Source organism: Podarcis melisellensis (assembly GCF_964234715.1).
Source record: "Podarcis melisellensis genome assembly, chromosome: 1".
Lineage (NCBI taxonomy): Eukaryota > Metazoa > Chordata > Lepidosauria > Squamata > Lacertidae > Podarcis > Podarcis melisellensis.
The window spans coordinates 131856028-131876590 of record NC_138528.1 but is presented as its reverse complement, the minus strand read 5'-3'; the positions used below and the strand labels follow the sequence as shown (position 1 = coordinate 131876590).

General features: G+C 42.3%; 1 protein-coding gene across 8 annotated transcripts in view; it reads right to left on the bottom strand.

Annotated features, from left to right (window-relative positions):
- Positions 1–20563, bottom strand: part of FN1 (fibronectin 1) — a 71011-nt gene that overhangs the window by 29646 nt on the left and 20802 nt on the right. For all 8 annotated transcript variants that reach the window (XM_081892627.1, XM_081892628.1, XM_081892629.1 and 5 more), the window contains exons 11-24: positions 18870–18998; positions 16698–16841; positions 13363–13484; positions 12144–12321; positions 10705–10881; positions 10088–10216; positions 9883–9972; positions 9299–9493; positions 8679–8951; positions 6677–6943; positions 3694–3788; positions 2459–2627; positions 1344–1430; positions 564–755 (exon numbers count right to left, since the gene is read on the bottom strand). In XM_081892627.1, the coding sequence (XP_081748753.1) occupies positions 564–755; positions 1344–1430; positions 2459–2627; positions 3694–3788; positions 6677–6943; positions 8679–8951; positions 9299–9493; positions 9883–9972; positions 10088–10216; positions 10705–10881; positions 12144–12321; positions 13363–13484; positions 16698–16841; positions 18870–18998 (2247 nt within the window). The remainder of the gene's footprint in view (positions 1–563; positions 756–1343; positions 1431–2458; positions 2628–3693; positions 3789–6676; positions 6944–8678; positions 8952–9298; positions 9494–9882; positions 9973–10087; positions 10217–10704; positions 10882–12143; positions 12322–13362; positions 13485–16697; positions 16842–18869; positions 18999–20563) is intronic.

Here is a 20563-nt window from a genome sequence, read left to right as displayed (position 1 = left end):
ACGGTACACTTGACTCTTGAGTGAGCAGAGAACATTGGTCCTCCACCAGAATCTTTCTAAACCTCAAGCACTGTTGATTTTCAATGGGCAATGTCACCTGAACAAATAAGAACCTTATTTTGTAAAATATTCTTCACACCTCTGACCATTATTAACTGGCGCTTGATCTGGTTTGTCTAGATTTGATACAGCAACACAGAAACCCACACAAAATGTAACATATGAATAAATCAAAATGTTTAGTGATCCATTTCCCCTGAGTCAGAGGCAGCGAATCCAAGACCATTCTGCTCACCACTGTTGTATACCTATACAAAATAAGACAATAGTATAAAAACCATATGGAATGAGCAAGTATGTTTGTCTTGGTGTCCAGGGCTGTGATCCTAATTAGAAGTAAATCGCACTGAAATGAGCAGGATTTATTTATGAATAAACATACACACAACCAATGAAAAATCTTCACCGAAAGATCTTCAGGTACAGCTTTCATAAGTACAGAGATTTATAGGACGGCTCCCTGTGAAATTTGTCAAATCTGCTGCTCAGTTTTTAAATTTTACCTTGTGTGATGGTTTCAAAGATGGGCGAGCTCTCCTGGTCATCTTTGACTGTGTAAACACTGACATTGTATTCCACTCCAGGACTCAGATTTTCAAAGGTGCAGGATGTCTGTTCAGCATCAACCTCTTCCTCTAGAGTGAAACCTTGTTGTCCATTTGTAGGGACAGTAGTAATTCTGTATCCAGTTACATCTAAAGCACAGAAGTAAGGGGATTAGTTGGCACTTATACTGTGCTTCCTTAAAACTGGACAGGAGCACAGCTATTTAAAGATGTGAAATGGTCGCAAAACCTGGAAATCTGACAGCAAGAAGGTCCCCTCCAATTGCCTGTGACACATAATTGTTTTCACAGAATGTGGGGCAAGTATGAAGCATTCTGATGTTTCCATTTGTAGACTTATGTTAATTTTCCATTTTTCTGCTAAAGACATTATTTTTAACACAAATCTTGTGAAAGACAACCTTTTAAAGGTGTTTGATAGCTTTGAGGGGGGCATTCACAAAGAAATTCAATACGTTGTAGAAGAGTTACCATATTCTGACCCTCCTTGTTTTCTTAGTGGGCAGATTTCAGTGGTGCTATTCTTTTTCAAAATGCCCTCCTTTCCCTCTGTACTAGAAATGGCACTTTAACAGATGTATCCAGTATCTGGTTATCAATGCCCAAAATGACAGCTCATCTTGGTATAAACCAAGCAAGTAGATGAGCAGGATTGCTGAGGATCCACAGTGCTGCACAGTCAAAAGGGCAGTTCCTAGCCGTGCACAATATAAATACCTGGAGATGTGCTTCTTTCCCACGAGACAGTGAGGATTCCAGTTTTGGGGTTGGAATCAAGTTCCAAGTTGGTTGGTGGTGACAGAGCTGTAAGTAGCAAAATCATTGTTTTAAGATTTCACTAGATCGGCAACAGAAAGAGTTTTCAGTATTAGTTGCTTTTTTCAAAAATGAAACTCAACGTGACTTACAAAAAACATTAAAAACAATGATAAAACAGCCCAAACTACATACATATAAATAGAATAGACTCAAACTCCACCCCACTAAAAGAGAAGCAGAAAGTTAAGATCCAAGACCACAGATAAAGTCTATTCTCGCGCTGCCACCCTCTGCACCTCCCTTGGAATGCAGGGTGCAGATTAGATTATGTGGGGAAAGACAGTCCTTGAAGCATTGGGTCCTAAACTGCATATGGCTTTAAAGGTAAAAACCAGCATTTTGAATTGGGCCAGTAAACCATCTGGCAGCCACTGCACACAGGCCAGGATTGATGTTCTGTGCTCAGACCATCATGAGCAACCTGGTTGCAGAATTCCCCAACATTTGCAGTTTCTGAAACATCTTCAAAGGCAGCCCCATTACAGTAACCTAACCTAGAGGTTACCAGAGCAGAGACAACACAAATATATCCCTGTGCATATAGGGTAGGAGTGGTGGGGCCAGCAGCTGAAGCTGATGGAAGGCATTTTGCACCACCAAAGCCACCTGGAAATATAAAACCTGAGCATCAAAAGGTTCTTCCAAGAGCTATTCTTCCAACTTACACTATTTTCTCTGGGTCATGAACTGATCCCTGCTCTCTAAGCTAGCCATGACATGCTGTGGGCTACCAAAGTCCAGCAGCACCTCATGGCAGTCTGATCCTTATGGGCTGGTCTGCTGGAGGTGTCAGGATGTACCAGGCCCAGGTTAGCCGGAAACAAGTCTTGTCTGTGGTAGGAATACACTTGTGCTACCCCCTCTTCCACATATACTGGCTCAAATCTGCCTGATTTGTTTTACAAAGAAACCACTCCAAGATAATTCCACAGACTTCTGTGGGGGATAATGACTTTGGGATCTTTGGCCTAAAAAAGCAGTGTTCATTATGTGATAGTTAAAATATGTCATACGTGTAACTATTGTCTTGGTGATGGGTGTGATCCTCTCTTGACCATCCATGAGTACTGTGATGGTGTAGTCGTAATGCACCCCAGGAGTCAGACCCGAGATGACAATGCTCCCGGACTCAGAGATGACCTCCCTTGGAGCTTCTCCACCTTGGCTTGGTCGCACACCCAGCTGCAGAAGGAAAAGAATGAAGAATTATTCACAGCTAACAATAGCTGCTGTAGTATGTACTCCTGGGAAGAACACCAGTATAGCTTAATGTGGATGATCAAAACTATGAGGAGTTGAATTCTGCAAAGATATATGCATAGTGGAACCCGAGCTTTCTGAGAACTTCAGGCTTTCATTTCAGAAAAGTAGATATCTAGCCCTCAGTATTGCAGAGAAACCTTTTGAAATTGACAGGCACTCATAGTTGCTCATGCTAGAGACTAAAGCAGGGAGGAAAAGGGAAAGAGTTCTGTGGCTCTAGTTCTGTGGTTTCTCTGCTGACTCTCCATTCCTAGCATCTTGCCTCTGCTGCCCCTTCTCCCTTGGCTTCTTAACCACTCTGTCAAAAAAACCCACAACAACTCTATCTGCAACCAAATGAAATACCAAGTTTGGAAATGTTTAATTATTTCTATTAAGCAATTTTATGCGCTGTAGAATTGTTCATTCTGGGCTCAGATCTAAGAGTTTTCTTGAAACACAGCCTGGACTTTTTTTTTTTTTTTGGCACAAGAACTACCAGAACTAAGAATGATTAACAACAAACATGAAATCTTATGCACGCTGGAGCAAGGTTCCATTTTTGCACCAATGCCACATTAGTAGGATAACATATGCTAGACAACATTTTCACAACTTCATTTCATCAGGATGCTGTGTGTGTGTGTGTGTGTGTGTTTTCTTGTTAATTTTTGCTTCTTTATTAGCTGCTTAGGAGATTACATTCAAACCACTTTTAACTGTGGATTTTATAAGTTATAAACAAATGTTTGTAGCTGCTCCAGGAACCTCTGAACGAATGCCACCTCCTTTAACTTCTACTCTGTTACATCAGGCTTAAAACAAAATGACGTTCAGCCAGTGCACCAATTGCTACTACAAGTTGTCAAATAGCCATGAGCCATTAGTTGTAATAAGCCCTTTTGAACCAGGGGTCTCTCTCCCTGCTGAGGTAGATTGGTTTTCATGTCTGTTTAAGTGATACCTGAAGTACTGGTAGGGTGGGAATTTGTGGCTGTTTTCTTACCTTAAACCCAATTCGTGGAGCTGGTGTCCAGGTAATAACAATAGATGTTTCTGTCACTTCAGTGGTATAGTGAGGAACAGAGCCTGAGGGCTGTACTGTAAGATGAAATCACAAAAAGAGCTCCCATTTAAACAATATCACGACACTTAGAGATGCCAGCTTGCCATGAACTGTATTTTATTTTTTGCCTCATACAGTGGTGCCTCGCAAGACGAAATTAATTCGTTCCGCAAGCTTTTTCTTCTTGCAAGTTTTTCGTCTTGTGAAGCACGGTTTCCCATAGGAATGCATTGAAAATCAATCAATGCGTTCCTATGGAAACCGCCTTCAGACCAGGTCCGGGGACAGTCTGTCCCCCGACCTCTTCTGAAGGCTGGGGGGGGGGACAAGGGCTTTTTCCCCACCGCCAGCCTTCAGAAGGCTGTTCTGAAGGCTGGCGGTGGGAAGAAAAGCCCTTCTCCCCACCTCCTGCCCCACAAGCTCCGGGGACAGGAGGGCTTTGCTACCGACCGCCAGCATTTTAAAAGCCCCCGGGACAGCGGAGACTTCTCCGCTGTCCCGGGGCGATTTAAAAATGCTGGCGGGCAGCAGAGAAGCCTCCGCTGTCCCGGGGCGATTTTAAAATGCTGGTGGGCGGCAGCGAAACCTTCGCTGCCGTCCCCCAGCATTTTAAAAGCCCCCGGGACAGCGGAGACTTCTCTGCCGTTTCTCCGCTATCCCGACGTTTCTCCGCTATCCCTACTTCCTCCTCCTTGGCCTTCCTATCCCCACTTTGTTTTGCAACCATTATTACCATGCCTGCCACCACCTCCTTTCTTTCCCATGAGGAGGAGAGTTCTTGTGACAGCCCAGGGAGGCAGCCATCCCAGCAGCTGAGCCCACCCGGCGCTCAGTAGGCCAGGCTCACCTCTTTAGTACCAGGATAAAGAGTTTGCACTTCATCCCAACTCTTGCCTGCCAAAGCAGATTTAGTCATTGCCATAGTAACCAGGCCACTCTTCTTCCTGCCACCTGGTCCTCAGGGTCATGGGCTAACCAAAGGAGATGGTTCATTCCAACAAAACACGTTTACGTGTATGAATGCATATGAATCCCAAACCAGCTCCTGGGTGCAAAGCTGGAAGCAGCCGGCATAAGGCCTGAGCACTGTGCATTACTTCTAGTTTGCAAAGTAGAGGGATCTCATTATTTACATCAGCTTCAAAGTGAGTTCAAAGTACTACCCAGCAGAGAAAACAACACCACGTGGCTACCAAAACAACGGGTTCCCTTCCTCTGTAAACAAGTAAAATGTTGCCAATTTGGGATAAAAAACCCTAATTAACTGCCTCTGAAGGAATGTCTGCAAGACACACTGGCTGTTTTGTAGTAGCAACTTTAAGTATACACCCAAATGCACTTAACTAAATAGACTTAGGATGTGGCTCCAAAGTTAGGTCTGGTGAGCCAGCTGAGCTAGTATAAAAATGTAGCCAGCTGCCCAGGAATCAAAAGCTATATTAAAAAGACACCTATATACCAAGTGTGTCCATCTCTCCCACACAGATGACAGGGTGACAACTTCTAAAATCTGTCCCTGGTTCCTTCTGGTGAAAGCTTCACACCACATCTGAATGACTCTACGGGGGGGGGGGGGGACTGGAAGCAATATTAGAGTATTAATAAGTATGTAACTTAGATCCTGGTTATCAGGTACATTTAACTTGGAACAGATCCAAGCCAGCAGACAGCTAATAAAAAACCAAGGCAGCAGTTTTAAGATCAGGAAGTTTCTAAGCCAAATATTCTAAAAGTCTGAACCAAATATGGCTCTTTTGTACATGTGCTATGTCACTGATCAACTCAGCTTTGGAATCAGCCTGAAGCTTTAGTCTCATCTCAAAACAAATTGCAGAGACATCACCTACAGGTGACCAGCAGAGTTTACTCAGGTCAACGTAACTTGTGGCATGCAAGTTGGCTCCAACAGTGCATCACCTCCACCCTGACCTTGCCACTTCCCTGCCCCAGCCTCATAAGGTAAGCTGCAGCGATGCCTGCGTTGGGTGTGCTACTCTGACCCACCACACTAGCCGCTGCTGGAGAAACCTATAGTATGCTTTGTTTTTGCAATGCCAGGAAGGCAACAAAACCAGAAGATTTACTGAGCCCCAGGTGAGCTGCTATTGCATGGCCAATCTGCAATGCTCAGATGGCTGGATCACAAGCAGTTCTGATTGGCATTTTCAGTGAGGCACAATTTCCCTTGAAGAAATGCAATAGGAATCATAGAACTGTAGCACTAGAAGGAACCCCAAGGCTCATCTAGTCAAACTCAGCTAAAGCATCCATGACAGACGACCATCCAGCCATTAATTCTGTCTATCACAGTAGAGTCAGACAATTCACATAATGATTCTTGCACTTCAAGATGGCTTTTGGATCTTGTGGTAGAAATCTGCATTTCACCACGCAAGGTGGCAATATGTATCCAACAAGGTTGATCTTGAAGCGCTGTGGTCATCAGAGTACTACAGGCTATGATATGAAACCAAAGCTTAGAACTCTCTCTTCAACTAACAGGTAAGTAATTCCCAAAATGTGTTAGGCAGAAGCTATGCTCAAAATACCAAGGAACGAAAGGGACCCTGACTCACTCCCTTGCCTTTTGTACTGGCCACCTTAGCTACTGTTCTTAAGGAGGTTCCAATGGAAGACTGGAGTAAAGGAGTAAAAAATGGGCAGCAATTTCCAATGCTAATGGAAGGTGATCTGGTAGTATTAGGGCACAGGGAGGAGCTGGCAGATTTATTATTTTTATACTCCACTGATGACAGCAGGTATCTCAGCACACACAACTACAAACCTTACTACGTGTAACCTCACACAGCTTCATGTTCTATACTAATAAATTTCTCTCTCTCTCTTTTTAGACACAACCTCTTCATAAGCCTGGGAAATATCAGGATAACTGAAACAATATCCAAAATGGCTTCTTGCTTACAAGTGGTGAAGATTCCTGTTTCCGGGTTGCTTTGCTGGTCTCCTTTGATAGCCACTAGGGACACAGTGTACTCAGAGGCAGGCTGCAAGTTCCTCAGCTGGTATCTGGTGACTGAGGGCCCCACGGTGAACTCTTTGGGTTGCCCTCCTGTTGTGAGGCTCACAGTAAGCCGGTATCCTGCAATGCGGCTACGAGGGGGCCTCCAGGTCACCAGCACAGTAGAGTCCGTCTCATTGACAAAACGCAGGTTAGTTGGGCCATCCAGTCCTAGAAGGGAAAGCCAAACAAACATTTTACATCTTCTTAGGAACCATTGTTCTTCCCTCCTCCCCCCCTAAACATATAGAGCAAGGCTTCACACAACAGTTGCTACTGCTACCACTAGTCAGTATTTATTTCATAACAGCGACCTCACGTCTTTTGCCAAAAGTTAAGATAAGAACAGATAAAAGAAAGTACACAGCGGAACTTGCTCCCAGAGGAGGCAGTGTTGGCCACCAATCTTGGTGGCTTTAAAAGAGGATTAGACAAATTCATGGTGGATGGAGCTCTTGAGGACTGCTAGCCATGATGGCAGCAGTAATGCTTTAGAATACCAGTTGCTGAGGACCACTGGATGGGATGGTGCTCTCCTGCTCCAATCCTGCACCCTGGTTTCCCACAGGCATCTGGTTGGCCTCTGTAAGAACTGGGTGCCAGTGGCCTGATTCAGCAGTCTCTTCTTAAGGTCTTATGAGCCACTGGAATCTGGGCTCTTATCCAAGTTGGCACAGTGCTTTGTACTTGTCCTGGATATTTAGAGGTATTTTAAAGGGGCGCAGGTACCTAATCTTCCTTCCTTGGGTTTGTTTCTTACATAAACACATACTGTGCCAACTATTGTACTGTTTCCCATATGCAGAATGTCTTTAGTTACAGCAGTTAACAACCATGATCACAAAATCTACAGTTCTATCCCTTCATTGCATAGCCAAGAGGCAATATCTGTATGTTTCCAAAACTTTTAAAATAAATTGTGATTATATATGTTTGTTGTATAGATGAAATCCATAGATTTCATAAGCAAGCATTCAGTTGGTCTGAAGGACTAGTTATCTTGAAGGACTGGAGGGGGGATTATTCATTGGGAAATCTTGTCTGTTCTCTTTTCCCATATACTGTATTTTTTGCCCTAAAAAGTAAGGGGAAATGTGTGTGCATCTTATGGAGTGAGTGCAGGCTGTGCAGCTATCCCAGAAGCCAGAACAGCAAGAGGGATTGCTGCTTTCACTGCGTAGCGATCCCTCTTGCTGTTCTGGCTTCTGAGATTCAGAATATTTTTTTTCTTGTTTTCCTCCTCCAAAAACTAGGTGCGTCTTGTGGTCTGGTACGTCTTATAGAGCGAAAAATACGGGTATTTCAATTATATCACAGGATTTATGTGAATGTTTTTCAAAATGTGGTTTAGATGAAGCAATTCTGGTCCTGATCATAATGAATGGAAAGCACAGTTGCAGACACCTGTTACCAGCTCAAGCCATGCCTGTTAAGAATAGCTGTACTCAGCACTACATTTCAGATCTGGTCCATCACTGCCCTCAAAATACACAATTTTAAAACGGTATCACAATGAGAGCACAGTAGATTGCTATTTTGCTTTACCCTGACAAGATCATGTTAACATTCTGCATTAATACGTGTTTTGAGTTTTACAAAGACAGTGGCTGTGACCAAGAATCCTTCACTAAAGGTTAGGTGTGAGTGCCTATGTTATGTGCACAATATTTAATTCAACAGTCTCCACCACCAACTCATGGTCTCAAAAAAAGGAAGTTTGAAGTTCAGTTGGTAGGAACTCCTGAACCAGAAAAGCAGCTTTTGATAAAGAAATTCTCTTGCTGAACTATCCTGGCCACTAACATCCACATTTCTAATTGTAAATAAATATTTGTGAAATGTTGAGATTTCTGGCAGGATGAGGTTGGAACAAATATATAAACATAGTTAAAGAAAATTTACTTACTGGTTGTTTGTTCTCCAGTCAGTGGCTCACTTTCTGTGCCTTGTCCGAGGGCATAGACCTTGAAAACATAGGTTGTTCCAGGCAGAAGCTCTGTGACCTCAGCAAACGAATACCTAGTAACGGGCAGCCTCTGACCATGTTCACCAGGACGGTTAACTGGGATCACTTCTACGCGATAGCCAGTCACAGCACTTTCAGGGGGGGTCCACATGATGGTGACTTTGACATCTGTGACTTCCACAAACTGCAAATCCTTGGGTGAAGGAATCACACCTAGCCAGAAAGATGCACAAAGCACACCCCTTACCAAACTGCAAAGTGACTGCAATGACAAGGAGGGGGGCTAACCTGGACCCATATTACAACCGCCCTTTTCATGCTGCCACATTTTGAAAGCAGCTGCCAGGTGGGAATGGTTTAAATGTAACCAAAACTAAGTAAAAAGAATGCCCATTACATCCCACTACCATATCATAGAGGAATTGATGTTCCCTTTTCCAACGTCCCTCAAAAGTCCTTCCCATTGTGTCACTCAAGAAAACCAATCAGCTTCACATTTGGAGGGTGGTATAGCTTTGGAGGGACATAGGGAAGAGCAGTGGAAATATAGTAGGCACTACCTTCCTGTGGTGCTCCTGTGGTCGTCTTCTGAATGAAAATAGGAGAGCTCTCCTGATTCTCTTCCACAGCATAAATGCTAATATTGTATTGAACACCAGGCATCAAGTCACTGAGCGTCACCGAGGTAGCAGACTCTGGTAGGTTGAGTTCAGTACTGCTGCCTTCCACAGATGGAGTATAGACAATTCGGTAACCTAAGGTAGCCAGAAATGCATGGTTAGCCCATGACACAGAAACAAAACCAAATGGGAGACATCTGCTCACCCCTATGTTGAATTAGCCACCGTTATTATTCAAGCCTTTATATTATCCTGCACATTTCAAAAACTGAGGACTAGTGAGCCTGCATAAATTAAAATTTAGGAGGACTATAACCTTATGAATCACAATACTTCAGAACCCTCTGTTTTTATTAGACAGGCAGCAGGACTGATAGTCACCTCCCCTATGCCTGAAATATATACTTTTTGGTGTATAAAGAGTTTAGTCCTCGGCTATATCGCCATGCGTTTGCCTCTCTTACAACTGAAGAAAAACAAAATGCACCAAAATTTAAAAACCAAGACAAGTAAATGAGCCAGACCTGTGATTGGAGCTTCTGGTCTGTTCCAGCTCACGACTATTGAAGTGTCATCAACCTTTTCTACATGGTGCTCAGGAGGAGCATCAGGTGCTGTTTAAGGAGAGAGAAAAATATGAAAGTCCAATGGCACAAAGTGACCAGCTTCAAAGGGAAAATATGGTGGCCTGGTGTCTTTCCTTGCCAAATATTGTGTGATCCAACATACCGGTTGTCTGTGTGGTGGACAGAATTAAATCCTGCTCTCCTTCTTCTGAGACCTCATAGACCTTGACGATGTAATTGCGACCCGGAAGTAAGTTGGAGATACTAACTGAATTGACTGTGCTTGGAAGATCTTTAAAAAGAACAAATGAAAAACAGGGAATGTTTGTTATGTGCAAATAAATAAACAACCAGGATTCTGGTGTTACAATGCCATGCACATACTTTGGTGTAAACCCCAGTGAATTTAGCAGAAATTCTTTTGAAGAAAACATGTATCAGATTGGACTGCACTGGGCACTTCTGAGAACTCCAGAAACCTGGAGTGAAACTCACTTGGCAAGAAATTAAGAGGCGTGATCTGCCTGAATGAAGCCTCCATACACAATTGAATGCAGTTTCAGAAAATTCCTAATAATTCATATATCCATAATTATGAGACTTATATTTTCAATAGCAGAACAAAAGTTAGGCAGCAATCCTCAACACAGCTGGGAATTCAAAGGGACTTACTTTTGAGTAGACATGGCTATGAGGACAACCATACTAGAGAAGCTTTATAGGCTGAAATGAAATTAACCCTATTTATGTCATCTGCGACTGATGCTCATCCAATCTTACCCAAGTACTTGGGCTCATCCCCATCTTCACTCAGTTCATATTCCACGCGGAATCCGGAGACAGTGTCTGAAGCAGAGACCCAGGAAACCACAAAACTATTGGCTGTAATTTCTGTGATGGATTCCGAGATAGAAACCACAGAAGGAAGTGCTGTTGTTTCTCCTATCACATGAGTACCTGCAAAGCAAAGTTAATATATAAGCAATAGTTTCATGGAAGGAAAGACAGGAGAAATCAAGAGCTGTTGCCTTACATAGGCTTTGATTTTATGCAAAAGTATGTTTTAATACAGACTTTTAATACTTTTTTATTTTTGTTAATTAAATTATGAGTTAAAACTGATAGCAAAAGGGCTGAACAATGGGGTGATTTGGGGGTATTTCTCCCCCCCCGAATGAAACCATGACATCAGTAACCCCTTGCAACTTGGGGGGTGGTGTTCTTGGCTGGCTTCCTGACGGCAGAACACTCAAGACCTCTGGGTTGGTGTTGTCATTGTTAAAGCACAGCAGTAGATTATTTTTTTAAAAAAAGTTTAAAGCTTCATTTATAAATCCTACATAGTTCTTTTAGCAAAAAAACTGCGAAACCCCAGGGCTCTTGAGAAGTCCATAGGCAGCATTCTAGGCAGCCTCACATTGTAAGGCCAACGGAAGACACAAACATGCACTCGAAAGGGAAGACCAAAGGGAAGCTATAGATTTTAAGATGTACAAGCAAATATGCATATCCCTTGGCCACCTCTTACTTTAAGGTAAGAAAGACCAGGGAAACAAATACCCCCTGCACCCCTCCACATTACGGTGAAAAGTGAACCGCTTTGACTTCACCCACAAAAAAGTTCTGCATTTGCTTGTTTGCAATTTGGCAGGTTTAATCCATTGTGGAGGAGCTTGTGTGTCTATGAATCTCATCCACTTTAGCAGAAAGGTGAAAACTTTACAGCCATTTTTAGATTCCACATCATAGTCAATGACGAACACAGAGGTTTGTTTTATACGGAGGATCTCAGAACCTGAAACAGATCAAAGTAGGGCTGGGCACACACACACACAGAGTGATATATCAGTATATCACAATGTTATACCAGTGATATGTGTCACAGTGTTGAAAACCAGATTTCACCCAGCCCTATATCAAAGCAGAGAAAGCACAGAGTGACAGGGAAGCAGACTGGTATTTTTAAAAAATGCACAGAAACAAGGTGAAATGTGAGGCTACTGGATACTGTTCTATGCCATTACTGTTGGTATAAGAAATATTATGGCAAACAATACTGTAGAACAAAGGCTGGCCGTGTGCTAGCAACACAGCAACTATCAGAAGTTCTGATATATGCCTGTTACCTGTTTCAAGACTGATATACATTAAAGCAAATACCGCCCTGTACCTGGAGGTTAGCATCTGCCTGTCTTGGAAGAGAATGAAATAATACTTACTTGAAATAGCTGTGGTGCTCGAGGTGGTAAATTCAAAACGGGTGACCTCTCTCTGGCCGTAGTGCTGAACACTAATAAGCTGCCCCTCATAAATGATACCAGGTTTCAGGCCTGAGATAGTGTAAGAATTATAATAGCCTGGGATGGTGGCCTCTTTCCACTTCACTCTAGAATTTTTCTAAAGGAGCAAAACACAGAGGATATTAGGACAGGAATATGACAACAGAAGAAGTCCGTGTGTTTCCTTCATTATGAGGAAGATTCTCATTTGCTTCCATTTCTAAATATCATCTGCATTTCCTTTATGGGACAATGATATGGAAGGAGCAGGTGCTGCTTAAAGGAATGCAGAACAAAAGCTTCTTTCAACACTTATCTCATGGACCAATCCATATTTTGAAGAGCGAGTGACACAGGCACCATTTTGAATGCATGGTTTGTGAGATATCCACTGCAATTCACACATGTCATGGGAGCTGGTCCAAAGACTTCAGTGAAAAGGAGGAATGTAAGCCGACTAAACAAAAAACCAAATCAAACAGTTCCTAGTAGTTCATATATGGCATATTCTTTTCCTCATGGTACATATTCAGTCCCTAAATTGGCCAGAGAAAAATGTACACAAGGCTTCTGCAGTTTGTTTGTAGGAGAGGAAATTGCGTAGTTTTAGCGTGTGTGACAAGCAACACCTGCCGAAACTCTCTTCAGTGCAACTATTACATGTGCAGGAGCACATGCCCTCTTCTTCATTTGGTCCCCAAAAAGTCTTTAGCAATCACTTTCATTAGAAGGCTGGATCTTTTGAAGTGCCTCTATGTAACCCCTTGGAGGCCTAACTCCAGGAAATCGAGCAGCACTGCCATGGCACCTTGCGCACAGACAGCAGCGCATCCGTTTACTGCTGCATGACTTTGCTTGAAATGACGGAAATGAACATATTCCTGTTACCATGGCAGTGAAATCTCTACCATTTTTACTGACTTCTGCTTAGGAAGCATCAGCCCAGTGATCACAGCAATGGAAATGCTCCCCTGTCTACCATGAACATTTTCACCAGTGCCCACAGCCCTCCCCACAAAATCCAGCTGCAAAATTGAGGATAGGTGTTTTAACCCAGCTCATCCTATTGTATTGCCATGGTAGATTGTAATAACAAATTTTCATCTGCTTGCAAGACTTCTAGATTCTTGGGACTAAGCAAAATGAAACATGTGCTTACTGGTTTCCATCGGATGATGTACTTGGAAATGTGAGAGGATTCAGGTGCAACCCACTGGACAGGATGAGAATCAGGATTAATTGGAACATCTGTGATAATAACTTGAACAGGGCCAGTAGAACCTAAAATATAATTTTTTTCCATTAGTTTACTTACAGCTACATCTATGCATCTTTTTCAAGTAAATTTATTTTCATATTTCCCTCCTGTCTCCAATAATCATAACCCACCTACATTGTACAGTAATATAAGGATTGCGTTCAACTTTTTTTTTCTTTTTGGCAAAACACAACACAATCTTCAAGAGTTACCGGATTGTTCCGTGTATAACACGACCCCTATTTTGGGGGACTCAAATTTATGAAAATGGGGGAAGATGACCCCCGTGTATAATATGACCCCTGTTTTTTAACATTCTTTTGGAGTAAAAAAACCTATACATGGAAAAGTACGGTATTCTTATGGTGAGATTCACCAGGAAATGAAATGTGGAAGCAGGTAATATATACAAGTTTTTGTGATGTTGGCACATCACAAAAGGAGTGCGATATGGCTGCTGCATTACACATGCAAGGGCTTTCCAAATGTATTGCATTAATTTCCAAATCAACTCGCACTCAGAACTTATTGGTTCCCCGTTTCCCTCTTTTATGCTCATAATAACCAGGTGAGGTAGGTCAGGCTGAGAGTTAGTGATCTGCCAGGTCACCCACAAGCATAAAAAGTTATTAAATTCACAGCCCCTGTTTTTCATTTTATTGATGCTCAACTCATTTTAACCTTCAGTTTGTTTGTTTTGTACCACCTGCATCAAATTTCGAGTTAAATGCTGATTCAGTACAGCTTCTGAATGAGTATATGGTGTTTAGTGAGCAAGACTTAAATCCCCACAGCACATCAGCAAGGAACTGTCTGGCTCTGTGGAACGCTCTGTTATTTTAGCAATTAAATTCTTCCTTTTAAAGAAGTTTCCCTTTGCAAACTTGTTTGGACAACTGTACAGCATACATACCTGTGGAAACTTTTAAAAGCTTCAATAAAAACAAGCCCCCTCCCATGCTGGGGCTAGCTTTGAAATGGTCTCAACTGCCAAAGAGATACTCAGGAACTCGGTTGTTTGATTTACCCCCACATTTTCCATCCATCGTGTATCTAAGAAGAGGCCTTGGCTACTATTCTGAGGGTACACATATTTCACATAACTCCTTGAGATGGGTTGTTGTAACAGTTGCACAAGAATACCAGGACTCAATTATAACTGCAAAAGCCAACCAGAGGAACCCGAGGACTTGTGTTTTCATTTCACATGCCTCAAGATGTGCTATTTCTCTCAGCAGAATACTATCACTTTGGAGCAGTGACACTCGTGCAGGCCACACTCCACCTCATGTTCTATGTCCTGAGTCTCACTGCTCAACCAGCCCCAAAATAAGTCTTGCTTTTTCAGGGCTGCTATCTCAGAATTGTTATCCTGAGGTAATAGAACACTGCCTACAGGAACAAGGAATCCCAGGGTGCTTCAGCCTTGAATGCATGCTGACCTTCCAGAGTCAACATTATTGTTCCTCTGGTGAACTTTGAATCCCACAAAGTATACTTTGTCACAAATCTAAGAAAATCAGTCCTTAATTTTCCATCTGCTACTGTCCCTCAAAGAATGTTAACTGGCAGCAGTCATGGGAAGAGTCAAATCCAGTTCTCCAGCTTCCTGTGGGAACCATCTTCCATGTGAACAGCTATAGGAATTGTTTTGTTAACTGCAACATTGTTAACTGCCTTGAACATGCCAATGGAAAAGCAGGATATTACTCAACAAATAAATAATCTTGAGTGGGGCTGTGAAATTGGTCTGGGCTGCATCTCATTCAACATTTACTGTTCCCATCTCAGTACAAAACACACATATTTTGCAACAGGTGGAACATAGTGCATGCATGTTTAAATGTATGTCACTTTCTACTACAAAATTCCTAAAAATGGAACCCAGTTCTTTCCTGATTACTACTTACTTTTCCCAAGAAAAGTTTGTGTTACTATGCCATTCTCAGCTGGTGCATTCGCTTAGTAGGCAACATCTTACCTTCCACTTCGAGAACCTACTAGCTCTGGATGGTTTGGGTCAGCACATGATAAGCACATGATGAATGGAAACCCTGCCTTGCAGTGATAGGATTTAACTACCTTTTAGAACTTTCTGGTCATATAATCTTGCAGCCATGTTCACTGACAGCAAAGCAAGACAGCAAGACTGTCTAGGTCTCCCCCTAACAAAATACTGTATATTCATCACTGACTCAGCCTGGAACAGATGTGTTTTGTTCCTTCATCTTCAGTGGTGTAGGATATGCAACTATGATTGAGTTACACACAAGTCTTCAGACAGAGCTCCAGTCCAACCTCAAACCCTGTCTAATCCTATATCAGCAAAAAGTTGGGAAGAAAAAAGACACACTTCCCAAAGCAAGTCTTGCAATTCCAGGGCTATAATCCCAGAATCAATATGCGGAAGCAATAAACTCCTGCTTACTCACAAGTTATTTATTTTATGGGATAACTAGGCCACCACTAGGCACTGTTATGCTCATCCATAAATTTAAAAGCTAGCAAAAACAAAGCTGCAAATGTAGTTTGAAAGCCCAAAGGTCAACTCAACAGCCTCTCTTATCAATGTATGTGCATAAGGCTGGAGCTGAACAAACAAACTCGTATCAACCACATCTATGCAAAATTCCTGGAACTGGGTGATCAGGACAGTTCAAACATTTTGTTCAGAGAGCTGGTCATGCCAAGTACTAAAAGCTTTCATCCTTGCCACGAAGCTGTTAGAAGCATAGAAGCAGCCCCACCAGGAGAAAAAAAAGTATCTAACAGTGAGCTTCAAAATCCATTAAAAAAAAAAACCAGTCTGGACAGCTAAAAGAAGGAAAGGTGTGTGCAAATAAAGAGTAACCATTGCCCTGAAAATCAATATGGTGAAGAGGCAGCTGGAAGGATGCTAAAATGATAATAATTTAAAAATCACAATGTGAATAGTATAGAGACCCAAATGTACAATTCAATGGAAATAACATTAAAGACATGCAGGTTTGATTCTTGTAATTCATGGGACACATGTTTTGGACCTGATTACTTTCTAACTTCTCTCTCTTACATTAAAAATGTGATCAAAACCATAAAAGATAAGATTCTTAGGAAACAGGATTCTCTGCAAGAGAAAAGGTCTTATGCAAAGTTCTGCTCACATGGAATCACTGAAAACAAGAAAACATGCTCAAAGGAGACATACTGGATCCTTTAAAAAACAACAACGGGTTGTTCATCCCACAGCTTCCTACCTGTGTATGCAGTCAAAGGCTGGCAGTGCCACTCTCCAATGCCACGTCCATAACAGTAGCACTGATATCTGACACCATGAACGTGCTTCTCCCACGAATCCCCAATCTGGTAAAAGGTCTGGCTTTCAGAATCTTGGCACTGGTCTGGAAGCAGAAAACCAAGTGGGGAATGTGTGGTTATTTCACAGAAATTTCAAGTGTGGGGTTCTTCAGGCTTACAGACTCAACACTCCTGTCTCCACATTTCCATGTGGCCCTTTGAAATTCCCATATTTCCCCCCCCAACCTCTTCACAAGAAGTGGGGTTTCAAAGTAGGCCCAGCTGGGGCTTCCCCATCTGTTGCAAAGAGCATAGCCTTGGCATGTCTTTTAGAGGGGCAAGCCACCAGGATCCACTTCTCACTTGAGTCACTGGACCAGGGTTGGAACCTTATCACCAGCAGGTTCCTGTGCCTGCATGGAATGAATTCTATTCAAAACCTTCCTCCTCATGCGCCTCCTGGCGCTCTTCCCACCTATTAAGGGAAAGTCGCATGCCCAAGGCCAGATAGAAAGACTACAGCAGAGAACCCTTCAACACAACTATCACACAACTTACCATTATTAATTCTATCATGCAGACTGAAAACTAAAGCTGAGAGGAAAGGATTTAGTCAAGGAGTCTGTGGCTTTCTGGTGTAATGTCTGATAAGTAGGACACATGTGCCATAAATAATTGTCTAGAAGGGAATCGTTTTGGTGGAAGCAGATTTACTCGTATTTCTCTAGGATTCTATTATGAAAATGTGAAAGCAGCAAATAGTGCTTTTGGGGTACGTAACAAATATACATCCCATTTGTATACCAATGGCCAAAATTTGCTTTCTTTTAAATTCAGTTCTGCTTCTGCTGATATCATGAAATAGCAAAATTTCAATGTATTTTAGGGGTGTAGAATCATGCCATTTCAATATTTAGATCGTTGTATTCTCTTATTCACTGTCCCTGTAATTCCAAACTATACTATTAGGAGCAGAGTTTTAAGCAGAAAGTAGATTCTGAAATTCCAGAATACTTAAATGAGCCTTAATCATGTTGCTTCACATTTATCTTAATGCATTGCAGATGGGAGCTTTATTAATAAGTTTTACTAGGTGCTAACTGCAGCAATTTCCCCCCCAAAAATGCAGGGCAAAGATGGAAACAGCCCATTTTACAGAACTTTCTAACTCATTTTCAAACAAAACTCCCTTTCCCCCCAAGGAGCCATTTGCAAGAGCCTCACGTTTACTAAGCTGCAAAATGTGGTTCAGTAAAACCTGCACAGATCTATTTTAAATGAAGAAGAACTTAACCACTAGGAACTTATAAATGCTTGCCAGGAAAAACATTAAAGCTCCCCAGGGATTAAATAATCAGCTATCAAACACCCAGGCCTAAACATGCAAACAAAATTAAGAATGTTTTTTTGGTCAGAAAACAGCCATGTGTTCATTCTTAGAAATAGTCTTAGCTATGACCAGGTTCAAGAGTGCTGCTCACACAATTCAAATCTTCATTAGTCCTAGCAGAGTACAGTCAGCCAAATAAAACAGGCTTAGCCTCAGGTAAGATAATATTTGCTAGAACTGGCTTTGAAGCTCTTTTGGTTCAAGAGACTAGAAAAACTTCATGGTGAACGTTTCAAACTGTGTTCCCATATGAGGAAAGGCTATGCTATTGGGGCTTTCTAGTTTGGAGAAAGGTGAGTAAGAGGGTGGATCGGGTCAAAGAGAAACCAAAGTCATCTCAAAATGTTGATGGGAGTAGTTTTAAAAATTATTCCAATTTGCATCTTTGAAAATTAAATGCTATGGCCCCAATTCATGGGCAAGCAGGGAGATTTGTGTATACTACAGGCTTATAAGCAACCTACATTCAAATGCTGTGAAGAGGTGGTATATACTAGTTACATTAGCAAAGTTTTAGGTAGGCAGTATTTGGTAACAGATTTTTGTAATAGTTTTACAGAGAATGCAGCCTTTAAAAGATGGCGTGATCTGACTTTTAACATCAAACGTAGCTTCACTCATTTATTATCATACCTGCTATCAAACTGGGTTTGGCAAAAGCCTAACTGTTCATTAAGTGCTTCTCCTTCCCCCTCTCTCTGGCTCTCGATATCTCAGGAAGTTCAGCTGAGAATGGACTTACCCACAGGATCACATTTCCATCTTCCCCGACCTTGACCAAAGCATGTACAGTTCAACATGTGTCCTTCCTCATGCCGTTTGTGGAAGGTCTGGTTTACATCATAGGTGACCCCATCAACTATACACTGGTCTGTTTTAAGATACAAGTACAATATTTGTGCTATTGATTACTTTGAACAAATACAGGTTACTGAGCTCTCACCCGATTAATGGTGCTCTATTGTGAAACAAGTTGCACAAGTTTTTTCAAAGCACAGCAAAGTCACCTACAGAGAATTAACCAATTTTCACATAAACACAGAAAAATATAGGTTTACACAATCAGGTTAAAATACCCCCTTGCTCCACAAGCCTGCATTTTTTCTTGGCACTGAGATTCTAATGCGAGAAATAAAATCTAGACAATATGCAATTTCTATAAAGGGCTCATTCTCTAAAACCCCTTAATCAAGTCTCTGACTATCCTCCTATTTCTTCTACAAGGTTATTAAACATCAGGCAGCAAAGTACTACTACTAAATATAATGAGTATTATATTTGGGACCAATGTGCTTTCTCTCTTGCTTCAATCCTTAGTCTTTGTTTAAAAACCAAGCAGGCTAAAGAGAAGAAATAGAAACAACTGCAAATCCAGGCTATGGCCTTGCACATACCCATACAGACCTTTGACCTGAATATTAAAGAAAAGCTAGTTTTATGGGTGCAAAATGGCTGTATGCATCACTTGCATCCTCACCAGCCTTATAATCTCCTTCACGCATACTGTTATAGAACCCTGTTTCATTCAATTGACTGAAATGCTAACAGCTGACACCCTAATGCAGAGCTGTGAATCAACCGTATTTCATCTTTAGAGGAAAGTGATTCAGGCATTTAAGCCCTACCCACCGATGCTGCACAGCTTCCCTGCCCTCAACATCCAAGTGCTGAGAATGGACATCTACAAAAGGGAAAGACACTCACAGTATCTCCGGTGGTCAACTTGTGTGGAAGTCCATGCAGAGGATTGTGGACTGAGGAAGTGGTGCAACAAATGGGCTGCAGCCAGTGGCACAGCCCCTTTTTCTCATGGAGCCAGTTGCATGCGAAGGGGCTTCTGCTCACCCAACACACTTATTTGTGCATATGTGTGTTTTAACATTGGTTCTTTCATGCTATAATTACTCTCAGTATCAGTCTTCTAGGACTGGGTGATATATCAATATATCACCCAGGACTAGTATGAGGGGCAGACCGCAATAATGGTTTAACTCCTGAGTCCCTCCAGGGCCCAGTGTGCTGAGGGAGAAACAGCTGCAGCTGGGCGAGAGAAGCAGATATCCTGCTGAGTAAATCACCATCACGGTCTGCTCCTCATGCCAGCGCAGAGAGAGAAACAAGCTGTATCGCTAGGCTCCCTCCATCTTTGGGCAAGTGTGTGTGTGTGTGTGTGTGTGTGTGTGTGTGTGAGAGAGAGAGAGAGAGAGAGAGAGAGAGAGAGAGAGAGAGAGAGAGAGATGCCTCTTTCTCCTGAGAGAAGGAGGTTGCTTGCCCGCCAACCCGCCCATGCCTGTGAAGGTGGAAGAAGTCCTGCAATCGGAGTCTGTCAGGCTCTATCACAGGATGGGCTCGCTTAGCTGTGGGGCAGGAGCCCTCCTACCCCCCAGCTGAGTGGACCTGGTTCAGCTGCTTTGGCCCTGACCAGCAAAGCACTGG